Source organism: Hetaerina americana, unplaced genomic scaffold (genome assembly GCF_022747635.1).
Source record: "Hetaerina americana unplaced genomic scaffold, ioHetAmer1.1.p SCAF_11, whole genome shotgun sequence".
In the NCBI taxonomy this organism is placed as follows: domain Eukaryota; kingdom Metazoa; phylum Arthropoda; class Insecta; order Odonata; family Calopterygidae; genus Hetaerina; species Hetaerina americana.
Genome location: NW_027286181.1, coordinates 316,783 through 341,870, shown reverse-complemented (window position 1 = coordinate 341,870; position 25,088 = coordinate 316,783). Strand labels below are relative to the sequence as shown.

The 25,088-nt window shown below is 37.3% G+C and overlaps 1 protein-coding gene across 2 annotated transcripts in view; it reads left to right on the top strand.

Annotated features, from left to right (window-relative positions):
* msn (serine/threonine-protein kinase msn) overlaps positions 1-24,784 on the top strand; it is a 331,183-nt gene extending 306,399 nt beyond the window's left edge. For both annotated transcript variants that reach the window (XM_071599306.1, XM_071599305.1), the window contains 7 exons: positions 6,303-6,603; positions 7,844-8,064; positions 11,833-12,000; positions 12,389-12,538; positions 16,035-16,145; positions 18,776-18,964; positions 22,806-24,784. In XM_071599306.1, the coding sequence (XP_071455407.1) occupies positions 6,303-6,603; positions 7,844-8,064; positions 11,833-12,000; positions 12,389-12,538; positions 16,035-16,145; positions 18,776-18,964; positions 22,806-22,889 (1,224 nt within the window). In that variant the 3' untranslated portion in view covers positions 22,890-24,784. The remainder of the gene's footprint in view (positions 1-6,302; positions 6,604-7,843; positions 8,065-11,832; positions 12,001-12,388; positions 12,539-16,034; positions 16,146-18,775; positions 18,965-22,805) is intronic.
* Positions 24,785-25,088: the final 304 nt, after the last annotated feature.

The following is a 25,088-nucleotide window of genomic DNA, read 5'->3' as shown; positions in this document are numbered from 1 at the left end:
TTGTTCCTTCTAGAATATTAATCAATAATAAGCAAATATTGTAAATTCATGTGACAGAATTTTTTGTAATATTTCCACTCTTCTCTTTGGTCCTTCAGAAAAAATCTTCATTTTATCCACATTTTTCACCACAATAACCACCAATTTAATGCTACAATTTTAGCGGTTAAAAATTATTTGCTTTGACCGGGATTGGAACCCGGATCCCTCAATGTCTGGTCGAGTGCTTTAGCCAGTTAAACTATCAAGGAAATATTGAGTTCTGAAATACCCAAACTTTCAGAGTTTAAGAGGATGCCTTGATAGCTTGACTGGTTAAAGCACTCGACCGGGCATTGAGGGATCCGAGTTCGCATCCCGATCAAGGCGAATGATTTTTAAACTCTGAAATTGTTGCATTGAAATGCATGGTAGTGGATGACTCCGTTAAAAGTTACTGTTGCAGTATCACCCGCAGTTTCTTTGAAACCCCCAATTTAGTATATAGAGGGAAAGAAGCTTCTTGCAGCTGTCACCAAATAAAATATTTTTCTTCATTTCTTGTGGAAGCATCTGTGTGGCGGAAGAGACCTTGGAATATTTCCCAAAGTTCACTTAACTTCTGTGGAATTCATGGGATTTGAATTGGTGTGCTAATTTAAGCTCATTTAAATGACAACTCTTCGTGAATAGTTATAAATTATGTCACTCACACCCTCTCTTCCCAAAGCGTTATTGCCTTTCACATCCGCACATTTTATTTCTACTTAATGTATTCCCTCATATGGTAGTGAATTTTAATGAAAGCAATAGAGCAGTTTTAGAAGCAGGTGGACAAAGAGTAATCTCCTCTGTTGATGGGAACAAAAGTTTTTGGTTGCATGTGTGTTGTAGCTGCCACCAAAACTTCATCTACAATGTTTCACATGTGCCTTATGACTATTGTAAACAATAAAATAAAAATGCATATTTTAACCCTAGTCATTCCATATCAATTTTTTTAGTTGAGAGTATTTGGTCACCCTAGATCTATTTGTCATAGAGTTTTGGAAGGTATTAGTGTGACAGGCATTAGGGAAGTCAGCAGGCAAGCATGAGATGAGATGTGATTTGTAGAGGATAGGCCCATTTCTCGGTCATTAAGCATGGAATTGGGAAGGGAAAAAGAATATATGAATGATTTATTCGTCGGACAAAAAAGGATGGTAAGATGTTCCTTGCTGCAGTTGAATTTTAAACAACAGATTACCATAATATTTTTATTAGTTGCAGTTGTCACTTTTCTCTGAATGTTTTCAGTACACAAAAAATTGAAACGGCAACTAATATGATAATGATATGTCTTTTTTGGTCCAACTGCATTTCACAAACGACTAACGGGGGCAAGGAACAAGAACATACTAATACTATGTGAGTATCCAATTTTCAGTATTGATTTTTATTCATTATATTCTCCTGTAGTTGCAGTCATTAATGACCCTTAGAACCTCTTTATTATTTTATTCAAAAGTTTTATGTAGAAATCGTAGGAAATTGCATGTTTACAATTAACTCAATTTCTAAATGCATGCTCACTTGATTTGGTTGCATCACCAATTTGAAATCTATTAATCATCAGATTGGGCGTAGATATCCTTTTGTAATATGTTCATGGGTTTTGTACAATGATATGTACATGTTTTAATGACCAGGCATTTCATTAATTCTTCAAGTTCTCATCATAGGTACTAGTTGATTTAAATGACCCCTTCCCCTCCCCTCCAAGACCCATTTGTTTATGGCTGGAGAATGTTTGGTAATCATCCATTGCAGTGTGGGCTTATTATACGTGTAATGGCTTATTTTTCAATGGCGTGTGATTAAGTGGTACCTGATGAAGTGGAGCCTACTGAAATCAGTTTTTCTTAATTTTCTACCTTTGGGTGTTTTTGTTAAACTCTTCATTGGGTGATTTATTGGTTGATAAAGAGTCTCCTGTACCAGTTGGTGAATTTTCTGCTTTCTGAATTAATGCTTTAAACTACCATGGTATCCTCGCTTAGAAATTCTCTGGTTTGAGTCGTGGCTCAGATGGCTTGTCCTACCGAGGCATTCCATGAGACAATCATCTACATCTACTTAATACCCCATAAGCCGCCGCAAGGGCATGTGGTGGGGGGTTTTAGGACACCATCCGTAATTAATAAAGAAAAAAAACTGCTTGCAAAAGCCACAAATTTATATTATCCACAAAGAAAACATGGTATACATTCATGCAAAAACCCTTACACAATCCACACACATTCAAACACTCAAACTACCCACTAACATACACTTGCACCTTTCAATGCACCTGATGTTCAGTGTTTAAATTTGTTCTGACTTGTAAATTAAATTGCAAAGGAAACACTTGGTTTTTCCACATAAAATATTTATTCACGACCTAGGTTTCGACGCTCAGCGTCATCTTCAGGTGAAATACAGGCCAAAATCTTTCTTTATATAACAGAAGGAATGGGGAGGTGGGGGGGGGGTGTGTATGGATGTAAGAAAGGAAGAGGAGATGGTGGGGCAGGGAAAGGAGCGGGATTGGGGTATTACTGAGAAGGAGGAGTCAAGGTTAGTCTCCGGGGGGGGGGGAGAAGGGGGGGGGAGGTTAAGGAAGCATGGTAGGGAAAGGGTTGCCTGGCGGGGGTCCACTAACCCCAAGGCGGACCCCCGCCAGGCAACCCTTTCCCTACCATGCTTCCTTAACCTCCCCCCCCCCCCTTCTCCCCCCCCCCCCCCCGGAGACTAACCTTGACTCCTCCTTCTCAGTAATACCCCAATCCCGCTCCTTTCCCTGCCCCACCATCTCCTCTTCCTTTCTTACATCCATACACACCCCCCCCCCCACCTCCCCATTCCTTCTGTTATATAAAGAAAGATTTTGGCCTGTATTTCACCTGAAGATGACGCTGAGCGTCGAAACCTAGGTCGTGAATAAATATTTTATGTGGAAAAACCAAGTGTTTCCTTTGCAATATGTATCGTTTCCACAAAGTGACGCCTGAAGCTATCTCCTTTGTAAATTAAATGCTTTTAATTTTTCTAAAATGACTTCGATTTCTTACTATTATGATTCATGATTGTTCGGGGAAAGAATGAGTACTTGTATCTATCTGTACTGGTGGAATCTATCTCCATTATTTTATCTTTGTAGTCTGATATACCTAAGTAGTGTGGGGTCATAATAATTCCTTTGGTGTCATTGATGAACTCATTTGTTCTGAATCTTTCTAAAAGTCTTAACTCTCGCTTGTTCTCTTCGTATTTCAAGTGGCTCCCAGCCTAAATCCACATAGAGACCCGTCACACTTGTGTTCTTATCTTAACAATTTTGAATGAATCAGGCGGAAATTCTCTGGACTTGATCTAATTCTTTCTGCCAAATTTTCTCCCAAGGATCCCAAATACTTGCGGCTTATTCCAAATGAGGTCTAACTAGAGTAAAATAACACCTCTCTTTAACTTTCTCATTACATTTCCCCACCACCCGTTTAATGAAGCCGGGTTTCTTTAAAGTGGATCCGCTTATTGTCCTGTGAAACAATCTCGGTTGGACTTGGAAATTATTATTGATTTGGACAAAAATTTGAAGTGAAAATATTTCATTTGCAACACAATGTCATGAATGTGGTAAGTGATACTGCTAATTAGTGGTATGCATCCATTGGTTGCAATGCATCATCTTTAAAAAAATATATGGTATGCTGAAGTAGTAGCTCAAAACTTCTTCGCTGCTGAAGTCAGTACCTGAGTGATGTTTATATTTATATAAAAGTATGTTATTTTTTTAATAAAGAAATATTATATTAATAATTTCAGAAATGACAAATTAGGATGTACTCTTTGGACAAATTGCAATTGAAGAATTCACAGTGGGTAAACAAACTTGGGGTATTTGGAATAAGGAATATAGTCGGCTAATGTCTCAGAGGTTTGTGCCGTTTTGATGGATTATGAAACCTGGAATAAGAAAACAGGCCTGAATTCTTGGGGATGCATTTAAATTGTGAGATCAAGTATTAGAAATATTATTTTTCATAATTGTTTAAGTTGTGACTAAGGCAAAACTACGTGGCTTTTTTCCTTAATGTCTGAAAATAATCTGTTAAAACACTTTCAGAATAAAGAGGATGCCGTTGACTATGTCAGTATTTTCATATATTTTATGTCACTAACATTTTCCACATCATTAATGGAGAATTTTAAAACCTGATTTCTCTATAATTGCCTCTAAGAGTAATATAATGTAATATTGATAAAGTGTGGCCATGTGTGGGTCCGAGCTTTAGGGAGATTCTAATTCCAGTGTTTAAAAAAGCTGTTCCTGGCAGCCCTAGTCCTAACATTAGGAACAACTAGGAACATTTTAAGAGTCAAAATCTATTTACCTCCTCCCAAATTGTGTTTTGGGCCAAAAATCTGACAATATCTGGCTGAATTAGTGGCTAAAAATATATTAAATGCATTTGGAGGTGTGCAGTATCACTCATTCAGTCTTCATGATTAAAGTACAGTATTTGAATATTTTAATCCCTCTACTCTCAGGCTAAAACTTCAGTAGAGTAAACATAGTGTTTTAATGAACATAAAACCATCTAATTTTTTTAACTGTCAACAATGGAGTACTATATGTATCTGTTCGGGATCTCCTCCTGTTTATAATATTAGTTTCTGAAATACCATGCAATCATACATACAGATGACTCTGATTGAGAAATGTGACACTCTCAGTGATGTGAAGTCTTTTTCAATACAATCACAAGCCAAAGTGAATTACTGGTTTACAGCCAGAAATCTCTTAAATGAAAGCAAAACTCAGCATCTCATATGCTCTCTTAAAATTTCATAAAAATAATGACCTTGTGAAGCTATTAGGTTTTGATATTCATGGGAAATTAACTTGGAATTGGCATGTATTCCATGTCAGGAAAATCTTATGGCCCTGTGCTGTATAAGGGAACTGAAACTGGTGTGAGTAATGTTTACATTTAAATACTTAGCCTTTTTTTGGGGAATTCTAATGTATGGTCTTAGACTCTAGGGAATGTTCATGAAGCTAATACTTACGCTGCAGAAACCGCCAATCAGGATTCTGGACAGTTCTGGTTTCCTTGAAGCATTGTATAAGTATGTTTTTAAACTGCAGCATATCAACCAGAACCTTGATCTTTGCACAATTTGGTTATCTGTTCACTCTCATGGCTTAAGAGCCAAACAAAATATAGATATTAACCTGTGGAGGATGTCCAAGCTTTGCAGCATGTGGAAATCGTGAGGCTCATTGAGCTGCCAGCAATGTTTCCCTCTGTGCCACCTGTGGTCTCCCATGAAATATGTATGTCAATGAGAATGCTGAAATTATATTGGACTGTACCCTTATAGAGAGTACACTTTAAATGTATCCTCATGAATGAGCTAATAGGTTTCAGTATTTAGACAAATGAAAAATATCAATTTGGTTATATTTTTTAAGCTGTTTCTTCGCTATGAAATGTAGCTAAATTTTTATTAAACCAATCTGTAAATGAAGGGAATTAATCTTCTTCAGTCATCAAAGATTTAGCAGGAGGTATCTAAAGCTTGGTCTGCTTATTTAGGGTTATTAGTAATTTTCTTCTTAGCCTTTCAAGTGCAAAAAAATCAACATTAATCACATGGCTTGATCAGAACCTTTTCTCCTAACAACTCGTGTATAATATCTTTAGTCTGCTACAGTGGACAGTGGTAATCACATGTTTTTCTTGCAACTCACTTGCTCCACAATGTAGCTGAAAGTTTATTGGCACTGCTGTTGGATGGAAAGAAACAGTATTTGAGAGATTTTGCCTAGGTCATGAAAGACTGATTGTTTTCTCATTTCCCAGTTTCATAGTCCACAGTTGTCTTGATTCTCAATGGGCCAATTCCATTTTCCAAATTATTTGGTATTAATCTGCCAAGTTTTCTCATCTACATTGATTCTTGTGTGACCAATATCTGGACTTGCTAATGCCCAAGATATGAAATGATAGATGGTCTTTATCAGTGCAGTAATAAATCTCAACTTTTTCTTAAACCCTTATCATTTCATAGTGGTCCTTTGGGAACCAAGTCACGGAATCGAATGAGGGAATATCTCCTCTTTTCTAAAAGTGTCACTGTTTATTTGAAAATGGAGGGTTAGTGTGTGTGTGTGTGGAGGTCAGTGGTGTGTGTTTCCACCCCTCTCCCGTGCTCCAAACTCTGTCCTAATTGTGTCCCGTCTCTCTCTTCCTCCTCTGTGTATTCCCATGGTGCACGGCACTCGTCCCCAGCAGTATCGGCAGGCCGTCAGTAAGACCCCTCCCCATCACCTGCAGCAGAAGCAGCGGTCGTTCCTCACGTTTGGCTTTGGCGCCGGCGGGAGTGGGGGTGGAACGGGGGGCAGCACCGCTGGGGTTATGGGGGTCGGGGCCGGCACAGCCATGCTGGGCAGCGGTGGCACACCTTCGACGCGCCGGGAGTCGCACGTGAATGTGAACGTGACCCCAACGTCTCACGACCTCTCCTCAGACACGCCCGAGATCCGGAAATATAAGAAACGCTTCAACTCGGAAATCCTGTGCGCTGCACTTTGGGGTATGGAAATGGCTGAAAATCAACTTCTGATCTAAATACTGCATGCAGGTCAAAGGGTGTCATGACAGCATACTGGGATATGTAGCGCCTACTGGCTGCTCTGAAATCCTGAAATAATAATGCTTCCTCATTTTCATATGCATATAAAATCTTAAGTGTAAAAAAAATCAATGTTGTCTTAATTTCTTATTATAACCTGTCAGGTGCTAGAAGATGCTTGACATTAAGCATGTGGTAAATGGAATCTTCAATGATAAAAGCAAGGATAGAGATCAGTAAATAGATTAAGAGTTTTTTTATATCTGGATTTCACATTTACCATTTTTTTGCATTGTACATCTCAATATGCTCAAAGAATAATTTGCTGGAATGAATAAATGAATTGCATTTTGTTTTCTTTGGTATCATATAATCATGCTCCGTTAAGTGTTGTTATCTGATTTTCCTTTTCTGGCATTTGGGGTTTTTATATAGGGATATAACCAGCTATCTGTCCTTTTCTGTGAAATGGGGCAGCAGTTATGGTTAGCATTAATTCTGTCCCCATTAAGTCCTGGGGCTGAAGTTTTGCCTATCCCATTATACATTGCTTTCATGCCAATTCTCGCATTGGCACTCCCTTTTTCCAATGCATTGTGTAGATGTTTTGTCGATTCCCAACCATTTGAATTCTTTCCAACTAGGCATTGGAGATCGCAGATTGCAAAGTGTGTCCAGGTCTAAAAATGTGAGACACAGTCTTCATATCCAGCTGGATATTCACATTTGTAGCTTACCTTAGATTGTGCATATTAGTTATTTTTATTTCCCTAATGTTATTGTTTGCCTTCTGCTAGTAAAATCTATGTCTGAAGCATTTCCCGTGTGCTTTTCAAGAGGTGTCATAGCCATAAAGAAGGAATGTTCTCATTGCAAAGCTATCATTTCTCATAAGTATTAAAAAAAATGGCAGAACAACCTAGGAAAACATTTTGGGAACATCAGCTGTCATTGTTAGTGATTAATTCAAATTACTCAGAATGTCACCCATGATTATGAATTTGAATGAGAGTTGATTTAGATTCTTATGTCTCCAATCTGGTTAGAAACTACATGAAGATTTTGAGCTTGCTGTTTCAAGCATCATGTTTGTGGATTGATGTACTTAAAACTATGTGAAGTAAATAGTATAATATTCTGTGTCTGATGAATGTAAAGTATTATTTTCAAATTATTCAGCATTTTAATTATCTTGTTACAGGTGTTAACTTGCTGATTGGTACTGAAAATGGCCTCATGTTATTAGATCGCAGTGGCCAAGGAAAGGTTTATCAGTTGATCTCTCGCCGTCGTTTCCAGCAGATGGAAGTTTTGGAGGGTCAGAATATTTTGGTTACAATATCAGGCAAGAAAAACAGAGTCCGTGTGTACTACCTCTCATGGCTTAAGTCCAAGATTTTGCGCACCGATGGGGTGAGTGATGTACGTAAAGCAATTTTCTTACCTCTATAAATGTATTTTGTTGCATGAATGCTTGATTGTTTCATTTTATATTTATGCTTTGGCGTTTAACATTATTTATTAAAATATGTAACAAACTGATCAACCAAAAAGGAATCATAAATGCAAAATTCTTTGAAATATTTTTCCTTTCTTCTGCATGCACCTTACTTGTGTATTAACCTTAACTGTTGGTTTTTTTGTATAGTTATGAGGCATTGGAAATGCAAGTAATCAACTAGGAGTAATTTTAATGATATCAAATATTTTAGTACAGTGAATGAAATGAACTATTTGGTCATGGACGTGAAGAGAAAACAAAGTACTTAATTTCTTTAAGGATACATGCATGAGATGATATATCTTGCCATGACCCTGAAGATATGGTTCGGAAGCAATTCATTGTTATGCATATTGTCCACCATGTTCTGCAGATGGTGTGATTATTTCAAGGAATTTGTAAATTTCCAATTGCCCTCCATCAGTGAAACTTTGGTTCTTTCTAATTCATGGTCTTTCAACTTATCTCATAGTGATGCCATAATATTTATGTATTTCGAATTGTCATTTCCCATTCTTCTATTTTTATTGATTTTTTATTCTTTCATCTTGTTATTTTACAAGGGTAAAATACAAGATTAGTCACACAAAAAACGACAAATGCATGTGTGTGCATTTTGAGAAATGGTTACAATGGAATCACCACTTGTGAAACCTCTACAAAAAATATTTATTTAGGTCATGAAAACAATTCTTGATTAAAAAAAGATTTTAACATGGATTTAAACATCTGATATGAGTTGGTATCTTTTACACCTGCCGGTAACTGTTTGTAAATTTTAATGCCAGTATTAAGGGATCCTTATATTGAAACAAAGAAGTGGAATTCTGTATTGCATGCACCTTCTTTCTTTGTCTTGTGGCATAGTCATGGATATTAAATGGACACGTTTTATCGAACACACACACACATACATGATATACTACAGGTATGAACAGGTAAGAGTTCAAGATTTATAAAATGAGGTCGACCTGATGAATACTTAGTTGCTACCCATAGCATGGCCCCTAAAGTTCCATAGTACACAGGAGATTGGATATTTACCAAAGTTTCCTGTTTTTAAAACTGCTTCATGTACAAGCTTTGCTAGGTTTCTGGAAAGTTTACTTCATAAATGCCTAATATGTTCATTCCAGTTTAAGCTTTCATCTATTGGTAAATCCAAAAGTTGGTACTGCTTTTCCAAAAGATTTAGCGACAGTAACTTTTAACGTAGTCATTCACTAAATGTGCAACACAATGTAGGAATTTCAGTGTAGAAATTATTCACTTTGGCACTGCTAACTTCCTTCAGAAGATTATCTTTGATTTAAAGATCCATTTCCAGGGTTTCTTTCTTTATCTTAAATTGTGTGTAGTTCGTTTTTTCAAAGCGTATTGCAAGCTCATTTTTTTTTAAAAGCATCATATGAGCGCTAGGGAATTATTAACATTATTCTCCAGCATTGAGTTATTCCTGTTATTTAGTATTAAATTTGTGTCATTTATAAAAAGAATGAATGCGTCATTCTGTACATAGGTTATTAAATCATTTATATAAATTCCAATGAAACTGCGGGAGATGCTGCAACAGTAACTTTCAACAGAGTCATCCGGTTATGTTCATCTCAATGCAACAATTTCAGAGTGTAAGAATCATTCATTTTATCATCCCAGTCAAGGTGAATGATTTTTACACTCTGAAATTGTTGCATCATTTATATAAATTAAGAACAGTATGGAACCTAGTATACTTCCTTGTGGCACACTGAATTTTATAGTTTCTGTAGTGGATAAGTACAAGGGCGGTTCAATAAGTACCCGTGGTAGAAATGAAGAAACCATGATTTCAAAAACATTTTTTTCATTTTTCAACATAGTTCCCATTTTAGAAAGATACACTTCTCCCAACGTTCCGGTCATTTTTTTAACCCCTCCAAAAAATAGGATTTGTCGAACTCTCCAAATATGCCTCTGTCTCGGCGATAACTTCCTCGTTTGAGCTAAATTTTTTCCCGCGAGCCATTTCTTCATGTTAGGGAATAAGAAAAGTCGCAGGGAGCCAGATCGGGTGAATACGGGGGGTGCAGCCGCAATTCATAACGTAGTTCATGCAGTTTGGCGGCGACAACTCCAGATGATGTGCTGGTGCGTTATCGTGGTGAAACAGCACCTTCTTTTTCGCCAAATGCGGCCGTCTCTCCTTCAATTTATTTTCAAAGCGGTCCAATAACTCACTGTAGTATTTCCCAGTGATTGTTCTTCCTTTTTCTAAAAGATCCATGAGGATGACACCATTTGCATCCAAAAAACCGTCGCCAAGACCTTTCCGGCCGATCGGATCATCTTTGCCTTCTTTGGAGCAGATTCACTGGGTGAAATCCATTGTTTTGATTGTTGCATAGTTTCTGGTGTGTAATGATGAATCCAGGTTTCATCAACAGTGATGACTCAATGCAAAAACACCTTCGGATCTCGCTTAGATTGCTGCAAATACTGCTTCAAAGTTGACAGCTTGTCCACCGTGAGCAATCGCGGCACCCATCGGGCCGACAATTTTTTCATCACCAATTTATTATGTAAAATATTAATTGCAGTTCCGGTCGACACACCCACGGCCTCTGCTACTTAGCGCACTTTTGTTCGTCGATCAGCGAGAATCATGGCAAGGACTTTTTGAATGATTTGCTCGGTAACCACGTCTGCCGGGCGTCCTGGTCGATCCTCATCAAAAACAGATGTTTGCCCAGGCTTAAATTCGTTGAACCAACATCTAACTGTGGTCAAAGATGGTGAAGTGTCCCCAAAAACAGCTTCCAACTTAGCTTTTATCTCCTCGCATTTCTTCCCATCCAAAAACAAAAAGCAAATTACCGAACGGTACTGCTCTTTTTCCATCTTAGCGAAAATCACGAAACATGTCTTACTCGAATGGCTGCCAAATCCAAACTAACCTTCAAATCAGTCTGAAATTTGTTTCACTGTCGTTTGATAGATGGCAGCACACGATAACATAAACATCCCTCAGGAACGCCCTTTGTCGTCAAACACGGGTACTTATTGAATCGCCCTTGTACTTATCCACTACTCTTAAATCAAACAAAATGTGTGTGTATTCCGCAGTTTCAAAAGTTTTTCTTGAAAGTAGTTCTGTGATTTTGGAGGCAATTAATTTAATTAAAAATGAGTTGGAATTGATTGTTGGTATTCCTAATTAATACTGCCTGTGTAACATCTAACCATGTATTTAGTTTGTACTTGCATATTCTGGGCTGTGTGGTTTAATTCCTCGAACCTTGTAACCTCATTGTCTACTGAGCCATGAGTGCACCATTATCTACTGTGTAATTGAAATAACATTACGTGTGAGATGAAAGTGCTCAAGAATCAATTATATACCCTGATTTCTAGAAGTCGTGAAAGTAATATTTATCCATGTTTTCTCAATTGAAAAAATTACCTGAGTAATTGTTAGCGAGCCCTCCCCAAGCGATACTATTTCAATTAATGCAAAAGTGTTCCTGCCCTTAGTTGTTATGATTTTTCCTTGTATTCTCTCTCTTTTTTTAAATGCTGCAACATTACTTTTTAGTATAGAGTTTGCACAAAAAACTTAAAATCTAACGCAGCTTGCAATGTGCCATTTGTTAGTTATAATTTGATTGAGCTCTACCAAATTGATTCTGGGCGTGCTTTTTTCCATTTTACAGCAAGTAGAAAGGCGGAATGGATGGATCAATGTCGGGGACTTGCAAGGTGCTGTTCACTTCCGTATTGTCAAGTATGAGCGCATTAAGTTCCTTGTGATTGCTTTGAGGGAAAGCATTGAAATATACGCTTGGGCACCTAAGCCTTATCATAAGTTCATGGCTTTCAAGGTTAGTACTGGTGTTACCTGGCAATTTGTTTGTGTAATTTGACCAAATCTGAAAGATGGTTGGTTTATAGCCTCTTCTAAACCTTATGTGCCATATCTATCTACATCACATACATTTACCAATTATTATAGCACTCTGAAATCACTTTTCTAAGTCACTACTTTCATTTATATGTGGAGACTGAAATCTTTGATGGTGCTCTGTATTTATTTTAAATAATTTAGGCTACATTAAATTTGTAACGACATCCATTGAGAACAATGATGGGAAATATTATTTGTTGAATTGATTAATTCTTTTGTTGTAAATTTGGTATGATTCACTTTCATAATATATTTTATTTTAAATGCTAAGAGTTTTCTATAGAGTGAAATGTATTTCCATTCAGTCGTTTGGTGATTTGAATCACCGTCCTCTTCTTGTGGATCTGACCGTTGAGGAAGGAACTCGCCTCAAGGTTATCTATGGTTCTGCTGATGGCTTCCATGCTGTTGACCTTGATTCTGCCTGCGTGTATGATGTCTATCTTCCAAAGCATGTGAGTATTTTTAATATTTTATATTCACACATTCAGTATTTGATTGATTGTGATAACTTGGAACCATTGAAGCAAATGGATTGCCTCATGTCTGCCCCACTATCTGCAGCATAATGCTTATTTTGGGAAAGAAGGCATCAAATGATGTGCATTGAGGAAATGGGTAAACTTAACGAATCAGTGTGGTGAGAAGTAGTGGAAATTTGGGTGGTTGAAGAATTTGAACGATGTGGTTTACTGAAAGCAAACCAATTCCAATGTTATGAGGGTGACCTCTTGGGTTTTCAAAGGCGTTATAGAATGAACCACGTGTACGGTACTGCGTCGGCATTAGTCTACTCTTTACGAAAGGCGCCAAGGGGTCCGCAGTTTAACGTCCCATCCGACGGACGGCGTACTCACTCAAAGTGCCCTCCACAAAGCACCTCAAGTAGGGATCGAGATACCTCTGAAAAATATTCAACACCGCCGGGATTTGCACCCGCGCCCTCAGGGTGGGAAGCCAGTACATTAGCCCCCGCACCATCTCGATCCCCTTCTCAGTTCATTAGTTCCAAAGAACTGTGATAGAGTGACCCTCTAGCTCAGAATATGTAATTTAGAATACTGAATCATGACCAAGCTATATTATTGCAACTTTCACGTCCTCTAATGGCATTGATGACTGCCTGTTGCAACCCAATGTTGCACCAATCAGGGATAGTATGGTGCTCCTCTATTAAGAATAATATTTTAGGAGGTTTCTAATCAACAGTACTAACAATGTAGGGCATGCTGAGAGCAGTGAGGCATTATTTTAGTGGCTTCACGTGTAGTTTGATGTTCAGCTTGAAGGTTAACTCATTAAATAAAAACACCCTATTATGGCTTTTGGCTGTGTTAAATTATTTTTCAGTAATTCGAGGGTAGGCTGAAAAGTAATGCACACATGCTTGTAGAGCACATACAAAAAGAAAGAGCCAGATCGAGCAAAAAGCACATTTAAGTACAATTCTTTAGTTTCAAAATCATATATTTATTTTTCAATATATTCACCATTGAGGCCAACAGATTTCTCCAACCACGTCTTACAAGTTTTTTCAGTCCGTCACTGAAAAACTCTGCAGACTTTTCTGGGATCCAGGGCTTAACAGCTGCCTTCATGTCATCGTCTGAGTTGTAATAATTACCCTTTAGGTGTCTCTTGTGAAAAGGAAAAAAATTGGGGGAATAAGGAGGGTGTGGAATCGGTTCAAATTTCAGGTTTCGCAGAGCCTCTCCAGTTTTGCGCGATGTGTGTGGATGAGCGTTGTCATGTTGCAAGATTATTGGCACCAGGCTGCTTTCAACATGACAAACTCGATGTCGGTGGTGTTTTAGAGTCTATATACGGGGGTGGTCCCATAAGTACTCGGTCTGACCTAGAGATGATGGTAGTTGTTGAAAATTATCACTGAATTAGAAAGTTTGCAATCTATAAAGCATATGTTTCAAGTTTGAAGATGCCACGTTGTTTAGTATATTTGTTTGGCAGCCATCAATAGTGAAAGTTTTCATTGAATTTGTGAAAATGAAGAAAATTTTCATGGTTATGTGGTTCAATACTTTTATTTGAAAGACCTTAGCCCAAACGATATAAAAGCTGCCCTGGATTCTACTCTTGGTTAGTCTACTCCTTCGTTTACAACAGTAAAATATTGGGTAGCCGAGTTTAAATGAGGCCATGCGAGCTGTTAAGACGAGCATCGCATTGGTCGACCAAATGAGGTGACGACTCCAGAAACTGATGAAAATGTACATAGTGATACTGGATGATCATCAACTGAAAGTCCGCGAGCCAGCAGGCATAGTAGGCATTGCAAAAAGTGTGGTACATGGCATATTAACTGAAAATTTGGGTATGAGAAAGCTGTTTGCAAGATGGGTGCCGCGTTTGCTCCCACTCGAGCAAAGCCAGTGTCGTGTAAATGTTTCAATTGAGTGTTTAGCAAAGTTTCACCAGAACAAAGCAGAACTTTACGCTGTTTCATAACCATGGATGAAACATGAGTCCATTACTTCACACCAAAGACAAAAGAACAATCAAAACAATGGATTCAAAAGGGAGAACTGTCTCCAAAGAAGGCAAAGACCATTTCATCTGCAGGCAAGGTCATGGCGTCGGTTTCTTGGGATGCGCATGGAATAATTTTCATTGGCTATCTTGTAAAAAGAGAAACTATCAATGGCAAGTATTATGCAAACTTATTGCAATGTTTGAACAAAGAAATCAAGCAAAAGCAGCTGCATATGGATAAGGAGAAAGTGTTGTTTCATCAAGACAATGCACCAGCTTCCAAATCCTTTATTGCAATGGCCAAAATTCATGAATTAAAGTTTGAATTGCTACCTAATGCACCCTATTCGCCAGATTTAGCCCCCTCGGATTATTTTCCGTTTGCAAACTTAAAGAAATGGCTCTTTGGTCAAAGATTTTCCAACTGTGAAGAAGTGATGTCGGCAGTTAATGGCTATTTCGAGGAGCGAGACAGTTCTTATTAAAAAAATCAACCTTATTGAACATCGCTGAGAAAAGTGTGTAGAGCCAAAAGGAGATTATGTTGAAAAATAAATACTTATTTTCCAAACTTTTTGTGTTTTCTTTATTTGGTTGGGTACTTCTGGGACTACCCTCATGCAGAGAAGAATTTACCGTTGCCCTCGGTCCAAAAAATTGGTCACATAAACTCGGTGAGCATCCCAAAACACGGTCAAAAGAAGTTTTTTTGTAGATGGTTGTCTTTTGAACTTTTTCTCGCTCGCAATCACGAAATTTTACCACCCATCGATGTACAATACAAAAGCATCGTCACCGTCAACAGCCTCTAAACAAAATTGAATCTCATTGGGAGTCACATTTTCAGCAGTCAAAAATTCGATAACAGCAGGCTGTTTAACTCGCGTTGACATAGCACTAGAACACGTCTCCATACTTCCACTTCTCGAAATACACCGGATGAATGGAACGACCTGAAACCTGCACATGCATGTTGAGGGGGAATGTTACTTCCACAAGCCACATGGGGTGCCTCCGGAGGTCATTTTGTTTATGGTCTACAATTACGTGTGCACTAGTTTTCAGCCTTATGCTCTTATGTCTCTAGCATATTAATTTCTTAGTATTAGTAATAAAATTTAATATTGGCTGTAGAGTTTTATCACATTTTGAAAACAAAACCTGTCGGAAGCATAGTTTTCAAAGATTCTGCTACTCTCAAAACATATGATAAAGGTCAAATTCATTTAACCTTAACAATTTAATTTTTAAGGTAAAGCTCAAATTTTGATTTGTTTAATGTTATTTACAATCATTTACCAGTCTCCAAATAAGCAAGTGGATTGTTGTTTGACAAAACTTGCTGGTATAGTCTTTGAGTTTTTTTGTTTAAAATATAAAATGTGGCATATATAAGTGAGTTTTTAAATTTTGCAATGCAGTTCACTTTTATATAATTTGAATGGTTCCTTTGTTTTGCAGACTCAGGGTCCAATTTCACCTCACTGCATTGTTGCACTGCCAAACTCAAATGGAATGCAACTGCTTCTTTGTTATGACAATGAAGGAGTTTACGTCAACACTTATGGAAAGGTAAGAACCAACATCTGTTTAATTCTATGCACTGCAAGAGCACAAGCCATTGTCATTGAAATTATCCTCTCTCCATTATTCCAGCCCTTCACTTTTTGGCTGCAATAAATGAAGGTTATTTCGTATTAGAAAATCTGTGCAGTATAAATACAACCTTGGAACTAGGTTAGGAGATTCAATTATTTGTAGCAATTGTCAGCAAGTAGTGCGAAAAGACAATCCTCAATCATGCTTTGACAATTTTTTGAAATGAAGGAGATTTTATGCAGTTTGGTTGCTGCTTAATCCTAGAGAATGGTACCATAAATGACCCTTGAGTTGAAATTTGACTAAGAAATTTGTTTTCATTACCTCAAATGACTGTATTGTAAAGAAATTGTGCATGGTTTGAAGTAGTATTTAGTTTAAAATATTAACTGAGCAATTTAAGTTGATCAAATGCCACTCAGATGAATATATTCTCTTAGAAATTTAACTGTCGGAGTAGTTTTGATTGGGTTGTTTTACAGTAATAATTTAAGATTGTCCAGTGACCCAGCATTGGTTGAATGGCATGACCTGTTTTTCCTCTGTTCACCATCAGTTATTTGTCAATACACAAGTTATATATATCATGACTAATTTGTTGAGTTAGATTAAGAGAGAATCTAGGGATTTTTCTTACTCAAGGGATATTGGTGTCATGTACAAATACCACAAATTGTACATTACTTGTAGACTTATGTAAAGGCAAATTATCAACCTATGTAAAGAATACCTGTAAAATTTGACCTTAAGTTAATCCTTGAGACACCCCAGTTTATACTGAGTCAGGATCTGATAGAAACTAAGGACATGTCAATCATCTGGGACTTATTTGATAAGAAGGAATTTATTTGGTTTACTGTGATACCTAAAATACCATTTTTTGGCTCCTCCGGGTTGGGGTTTGTAGATTTTGATCTAAAAACCATGGCAATGAGGGTGGAATTTCAGTTGATCTCTGCTTAGGTGATAGTCCCATAAGGAAGTTGATGGGGTGTTAAGTTTGTCTAAGTAAGCTGGCAAGTATTTTGACCAAAATTAATTCAAATAATTTTGAGAAGCATGGCAAGAGTAAGATGGGTATATAATTTCATATGTCTTTTCTACTGCCTTTCTTTTTGTGAATTTGAATAACTATACTGAGTCTTTGGACTCGAGGGGAAAACCTCTCTGGTTATCAATTTTTAATTAGTAATAATGAGGGTTTAGTAATAAAGTCCTGGCAATCTAACAATACCTTTCCTGTAATGCCATCCATCCAATCCTGGTGTAGGATTTCTGCTGATCTTTTTCAGGAGAGGAAGAACCTCTCTTGATGCGTAAATGTTATATGAAAAAAATGTAAAATTGGGATTTCACTCCAGCTTGAAAGCTCCACCAGAAGAAGGATTTAAAGAGTGGACAATTTTCAATGCAATAATGTACTTATGGTTGTAAATAAATTGCAATAATAGGAAAGTTGACGGGACCTAAAGCAATGTGGCAAAAAAAGGGAAAACATAGATTATGATAATGTAAATAAGGAGAAAATCTGTATTTACTTAGTAGCAAAATTCTTAAATACTAATCTCATTGAATGGTGTTAGGGGAGTGTTATTCCTAAGGGGATAATATGCAATGGATCAGCTATTCTAATCAGAGTCTACTGATTTTAATGTCTGAATTCCTGTTTATCCGAATAAGAACAATTTGGGTTGTAGTGTTGACGTACAATGCGTACATAAAAAATGGAGGTTAGATATAAATGTAAAGGTTAAGAAGCCTCATTATCCACCTATTGATGATAATGAACGGTAGTTGAAGTAAATGCCTTAAATGCCACTAAAAAATTATGTTGCCATAGGAATTTTACCTGTCAAATGATCTTATGTTGGTAATTGACCTGAATGCATATTGAAAATGTTAGGCTTCAGCAATGCACCTATTATTATTTATATATGCATGATAAACGTTCCAATTATATTAATTTAATGCTGTTGAGGTTCTTATACCGAATTTAAACTCTTTGTATAAGCTGCATCATTGCGTTATTTGAGGGATTAGCTTGTTTGCAATCTGCCTGAATACAAACTTTATGCTTCATGAATGTTGAAGTTAATTTTAGTATTGTCATTATAATTAATTTATTTTAAAAAAATTGCCATCAAGAGAGTTATAACTTCTTTTTATCAAATCTAAAAAATTCTCACCTTCTTTGGACGTGGGGACTGCAGAACTTTTTTTGACTGTATGCTTCGAAACATGCACATAGTGGCTAGTGCTGTTACAGAGTATGTCCCTACTATATGAATTAATGTGACTACTCCACACTTAATTGAAATGAGATGGTAGTGAAATTAGCATTGGATTTTTTGGCAATCAATTGTATGAGAGAGAATTTTTCATCAGTATCCATACATTTTAAAGTGTCATGTGCCTTAACAAAACTTCTTTTGCAGCCCTTTTTACATCTTTCTGGCAGTCAGGACCCTCTTTGCGGCATACCAGAAGGTTTATTGTTACAGTTGGAGTTAATGTAACTTTGACTGAATTCCCTGGATGAAATTATGCACATAAGAAGTTTTATTCTTTTTCATTAAAAAATGCTTAATTTGTCATGATTTCAGGTCTCAAAAAATATAGTCCTTCAGTGGGGTGAAATGCCAACTTCTGTTGCGTATATTGGAACTGGACAGATAATGGGATGGGGGAACAAGGCAATAGAAATCCGTAGTGTTGAAACTGGGCACTTGGATGGAGTTTTTATGCACAAGAAGGCTCAGCGGCTCAAGTTTCTCTGTGAACGCAATGACAAGGTTGGTATTATGTTTAAGTTGTCACAATCATTACAAATGTGAATTCTTTCATTAAAATGTGAAACTGCATTGCAGCGTATAAAGTACTGAGTGCTAGTAATGTAGCAGAATGTTGACTTTTTTACAAAATGAGAATAAAAAGCCTTTTTGCCTTTGGGGGTGATTGGTAAAGAGGAAGGTGGCAATAAATAACCCCTATTCTTTGCATCCACAAAGCTAGGTTTGTGTACATAGTGTAGACAGGAAAAACTCATTATTATAGAATTTGTTCTAGCAGCATTTCATTCTCTTAATGCTTTTGGTTTTGGCAAAAAGGGTGCCTCAAATATGTTTCATGCACTGTTAATTGGTAGGTTATGGTAGTCCAGGGGTAGAGCATTGAACTACTGACCGGAGGGCCCGGGTTCGATTCCCCGGCAAGCCTCCCTGGGCACCTGCAGCTCCGCCCAAGCTAAGTGATTTTTGGGTATCAGATCTTTCTTGGAAGCCATAACTGGCACAGGGAAAGGAACTGGCCCCCCTACCCTGATGTGTGAATTTCACATTCCGTATAGGGATTAGTACTGGGTGAACTCAACCATCACCGACCAAACCGACCTTCGGGTTGATAACTGTGTTTAAGGTATGGTACTGTTAATCAGTTAATGATGAATGTCAGTTACATTCTCATTTAGTAAAAATATTCCTTTACAAATCCTAGGCGGAAACCTGTGGCTTTCATGTTGTTATTCAAACCAATGTTTAGATTTCAGGCCCGTTAGTAGATGTTTTACCAGTATTTTAAGAACTCCTCTGTTAACCACCTTAAAAATTGTGGTATTGCATTTTGACCAATAGATATAGGGAATACAGCAGTGATAAGAAAATTTTTTTTCATTCCATAAAAATTTACTGTCAGGTTTTATTTGATCTAATGAAGTTTTTTTGGTAGGTAATGAATATGCATGTATTAAAGTGATATACCTATTTCTAGGGAATCATGGTTCATAAGTTTCCTGCAAGATAATGTCCCAAACCATCAATAACGATTGTGGCTTTGGGTAATGTTATTTAAAATGCAGTAAGTAGATGTTTTACAAAGGAAAAAAATTTCCATGATGGGAATGAAACTAATTCAACCTCGACGCCATTTCTCTCACATTTGCTTGATTATAGGAGTTGTTAAGTTGTCACGAATGGTTATTTATAGTGTTAAGTAAATAATTAATGTTAATGATACTTACCAGTGATTTGCTTTCATTATTCTCGCTTGCAATTTTGTAGTTGACAGGAGCATAACATACCTTCACAACTCTGCTGCAAGGTGTGCTAGGTTTTGTTAAGATTCAATACTTGAAGCTCCGTAATAAATTTTTTTATGATCATAATCATTTCCAATCCAACTGAAAAGTAGTGCAAGTCCTGTGGAAACATTAATTAATTAGCAAAATTGAAAAAAATTGCAAGTAAGATAATTATTTCCTGTTTTTACTAAGTACTTCAGAACAATGGATCTAGTGTTCTTTTGTAATATTCACTTCAAATAATGCAAGAAACCTGTTGCCTGGCATACTTGAACTCTATAATCTGCCATAGAAATATATTCATTCAAATTATTATTTGTTGTTGCTGAAATATTAAAGAATATTGTGGCTGATGTTCTGTAGCGTGGCAACGCAATTTGATCGATGGTACTTGCATTCCAGTGGATTTTATTGAATCATCGAGGGATGAATATCAAAGTATGAGTATCCAAGAGTATGAGAGGATAGGTATCAAAGAGTTAACCAGCGACCAATCCAAGAGTATTTGTTTGTGTTTTTTTATGTATCATTCCGACGGAAATGAATGATTAGGGTTAGTGGTAGATATTTAAAAAATCAATTTTTTTTCTTCCTCAGGAATTTTCATAAAATTGATTAGGTATTTTTTTAAATAAGGGAATGAAATGATTATGGGGCTAGTCCATTGTGGCAACCTCAATAAAAGCCTCATTTAGCCAATTATTCTAAGGTAGAGTGAGGTCAGCCATAATCATCCTTGGAGTTTGAGATTGTTGATATTTTATCATACCTGCCCTTCTAAGCTTTTGGCTATGATCAGCATTAGTACACACAAATGTAGGCACTCTCTTGACCAATTTTTCATCCGGGAGCTTTGCATTTATTTTGAAAATCTTGCATAGTTTTTGTGAAAGCTCTTCAGCATGCACCCAGTTCATCTTCATTATATATGTTTCGTTGTTGTAAATCATAATCAGTCATCCGTGCTTGTAAGTGTTCTGTAATTGGTTCCCTATTAGAACTGGTGCCGCCCCTTTTTCGTAAATGCATTTCAAACATTGTGGCAATTTTTTGATGTTGCATCTTGTATGTCAGTGTAATGCATTCCCATGCGAGCTTTCAACTTCCGGTGGTGTAATTAATTTGTCAAACCTCTCTTTCCATTTCGAGGAAATTCAATTCAACCCTAATGTGCCAAGTGATATAACACTTCCAACCTAAATATTCCCATCCAATTACCTAGCAACTTCATCTTGTAGTAGTAGTTTTGAGGGGAGGCGACCGACAGCTAAGGTCATTTGCGCCATAGGGGAAGGACAGGAAAGGATGAAGGGTGGAGAGAAACCCGGCGTCGGCATTAGCCTACTCTTTACGAAAGGTGCCAAGGGGTCCGCGGCTTAACGTCCCATCCGACGGACGGCGTACTCACTCAAAGTGCCCTCCACAAAGCACCTCAAGTAGGGATCGAGATACCTCTGAAAAATATTCAACACCGCCGGGATTTGAACCCGCGCCCTCAGGGTGGGAAGCCAGTACGTTAGCCCCCGCACCATCTCGATCCCCAACTTCATCTTGTATGATGCTCTTATGTTACATATTATTTTTGCCTCTCTTCTCTTAGTATTTCAGAAGTTACCTTAGTTTCAAAAGTTACCTTAGTTTCAAAAGTTATCTTATTCTTTCTGCCACAAGATGCCATAGTCATTAAATATCTAGTTAATGGAGAGTCTTGTAAGTGCATGGAAGGAATTAGACATAAAGCCATGTCTGCAAAACATGAAGCGTTTAGATATGCATAATTATTTTCATCCATATTCCATCCATATCACATTAGCTCGAGAGCTAATGAGATATTTTGGCAGATTATGGCAGTGCTGCTTCTTGTGAGACCCCTTAATATGTCACCCGTTTAGGGCTGACCCCCATATAGGTCCAGATAAAGAGGGAATCCAGATTAGCCGGGTGTGTATGAGCTAGGGTTTACTTAATCATCTCTGGAAACTAATTTGCTCGTATTTTATGGATTTACGCAGTTAATGGAATTCACCCACACCTGCAATGAGGCAATCCCTTGGGTATTCTCCTTATTAAATATGGCAGCTGGTACTCCCTCTCCTAATTGGGTGTACAATGTTAATCCCAAACCTGCCCAAGTCCATTTGATAGCATTTCAATTGTGCAGATAAAGCTGGAGAGTCATTTATTACCCAAATGTAGACATGCACGACATTTGCCTTTTAGTTAATTGATTTAAAACCTCGAATATCTCAAGTTCCAATTTTTTAGTGCATTAATTTTGGAATAAGCAGGTTTTTCTAAACTCAGGTTATGATTTCATGAGCCCTTTTCATGACTTTTGAAGTATTGATTGAGAGAATGCCTTCTTTTCAACATAGGGACTTTTAATTGAGTTCCACTGCTGGCTGTCTGGCTGGTGGATACCAATTCTCATGAATTATTCTTGAGTAAATATTTAAGAAAGTGTTTCAAAAATTCTCAGGGTCATGTGTGCATAAATTACTAAAGTTATTGGGCATTTTTTGTTAGATTTTACGACTCCATTTCTGATATTTTTCCAGGTATTCTTTTCATCTGCAAAAGGAGGTTCTTCCTGTCAGATATATTTCATGACTCTCAACAAACCAGGCATGGCCAACTGGTGAGTCACCAGATGCACTCCCCGGGGGCTCAGCGGCCAGGCTTAGCTGCTGGTGCTTCTCACAGATAGCCGGGAGGGACAACTATGCATCATACTTTAGTGAAACCAAGTGCCATCGACAAAGGTGGAGATAGCAACCTGCATTCGGGGGATGCTCTTACCTTGTTCCAAGACGCATGCAGTTATTCATTTGTAGGGGATCCAGCATTTTGCTGAGTGGAGCATGAATTGCCCTCAGGGAGTCAGTTGGCCCATGTTATGGGTTGCCTGGGTGGAATGAACAGTTTTCCAAAACTTAGAGGACTAGTTTTTTTACATAATTATTACAATTTTATTTAATGGATTCACTCATCCATTTGTTGGATGCCTAAAGAGCAGAGAAAAATCCACTTACTTCTGTGCTCATCTGGGCACTCTTGCCATATGGAGGTGACACAAATATATCACATAGGGCTAAGCCTTGACTGACATTTTTTTTGGCAGTGTGGAGTAGCACTGTATTGTATGCATTTGTATATTAGTGAGGTAAATGAATGCCCCTTCCTCATACCTATATACTTCCCACTTTTCCCATGGATTCTTTTTTTTTTTTTTTTTAAACCTTTGTAAAAGCATCTATCCTTGTTTCCACATACATCCCGAGGGGAATTTCCACAAGGTGAACGGGGAATGTGCCTGCACAGAAGTAATAAAGTAAAATACATTAAAGCAGTTGGGCCCTCCTCCCTTTTTTGAGCGGAGGGCGTCACGCGATAGGACGTGCATTAGTGGTAATGCACTGTTGGTGTCAGATGGTTGCGGCTGCCAATGAGCATCATTCTGTTTTCTGAGCTCATGCGGTGTGCGAGTCTTTTTCTTATGTCCTCCCACGATATTCGCGCCCTGATAATTTGATCCCCTTGTTCCCCCTTTTCCACCCACCCCTCCTCCAATCGTTAATATTTCCAAAGATGATGTTTTGTATATGTGAGAATTGTTTCTCCCTTTTCCTTTCCCCCGTGAAAAAGTTTTGAGAGAAATATGTATTACCTTTTGACAAAGTCTTTTTGTTTGTAGAGTTTTGTTGTTTTTTTACAGTGATTTTATCCATGGACACAGTATAAATTAGTAAATTCCTCATGATATGTGTGGATGGGTGGAGTGTTTAGAGAAAGAATGAATGAGATTGACTTTGGAGTGTCATGAGTGTTTAAATTGTAAATTTTGTAGGATATTAAAAAAAAAAGTAAAATGAAAGGAGTGAATGGGTGCTTATCTTATATAAAAAATAAAGTTGTAGAGTGGCAGATGTGTTTTGTGAAGGGTGCAAAGAGAAGAGGTGAAAAGAGAAGAGGTTCTTGAGAGAGAGGGTTTTTCCATAAAAATACCAAAATATGCATTTTTTCCTCTTCTTGAGTAAACATTTATTATGGGTGATGTGAAAAATTCCATTCCATGATGGAAACATAGTTATGTGTACAAAAAATTTGAAAATGGTGAAATGCTGTATGATATGTCTTGGTGCTGCCTGTTGAAGTGTTCTATTGTATCAGAAAAAAAGAAAACTGCCCACTGTGTTCCAATCAAAACTAATCACCAGAAATTATGGAAATTGAATGGTCAGACGTTGTGTGTGATGTTGCAGTGTGGTGGGAGTGGCTGAGTGTGTGTCACAGATATTATCTCTTGGAAAGTAAAAAAAGACTTTTTTGAACAAATAGCTACAGTTACGAGCTGTTGGTGGGAGGGTTTTTTCAGGTAATATACTCCCCCATGTTATTTTACCGTCAATAATATCCTTTTTGTTATAGCAAATTTTGAATCAGGTTCAGAGCATATATAGCCATTTATATTTGATTGATATGTCCTGATGCTGCTTTTATACCTCTCATGATAAAATAAAGAGAAAATGATCCTGTTTATTGTCTATTTCCTGATTGGATTACATTTGGATCAAGAAATGATGAGTAAAATAAATAATCAATTTTTGTTTCGGGAGTACAAGGTGTGTAAGTATGAAATGTGGATTTCAGACTACAGATATGCCCCAATGCAGCTTGTGGCATAAAGATTTGACAATCGTGCCATCAACAAGTTTCAGACATGCAAGAGTAATAAATTGAAAAAGTGTTTGCGTAGTGTTGCGTTCATTATGTAAAAATTTATTGAGTGTATTGTCTGATAAGGAAAAGCTAATCTTGCAAAAAGCATTTCTTCTCTTTAT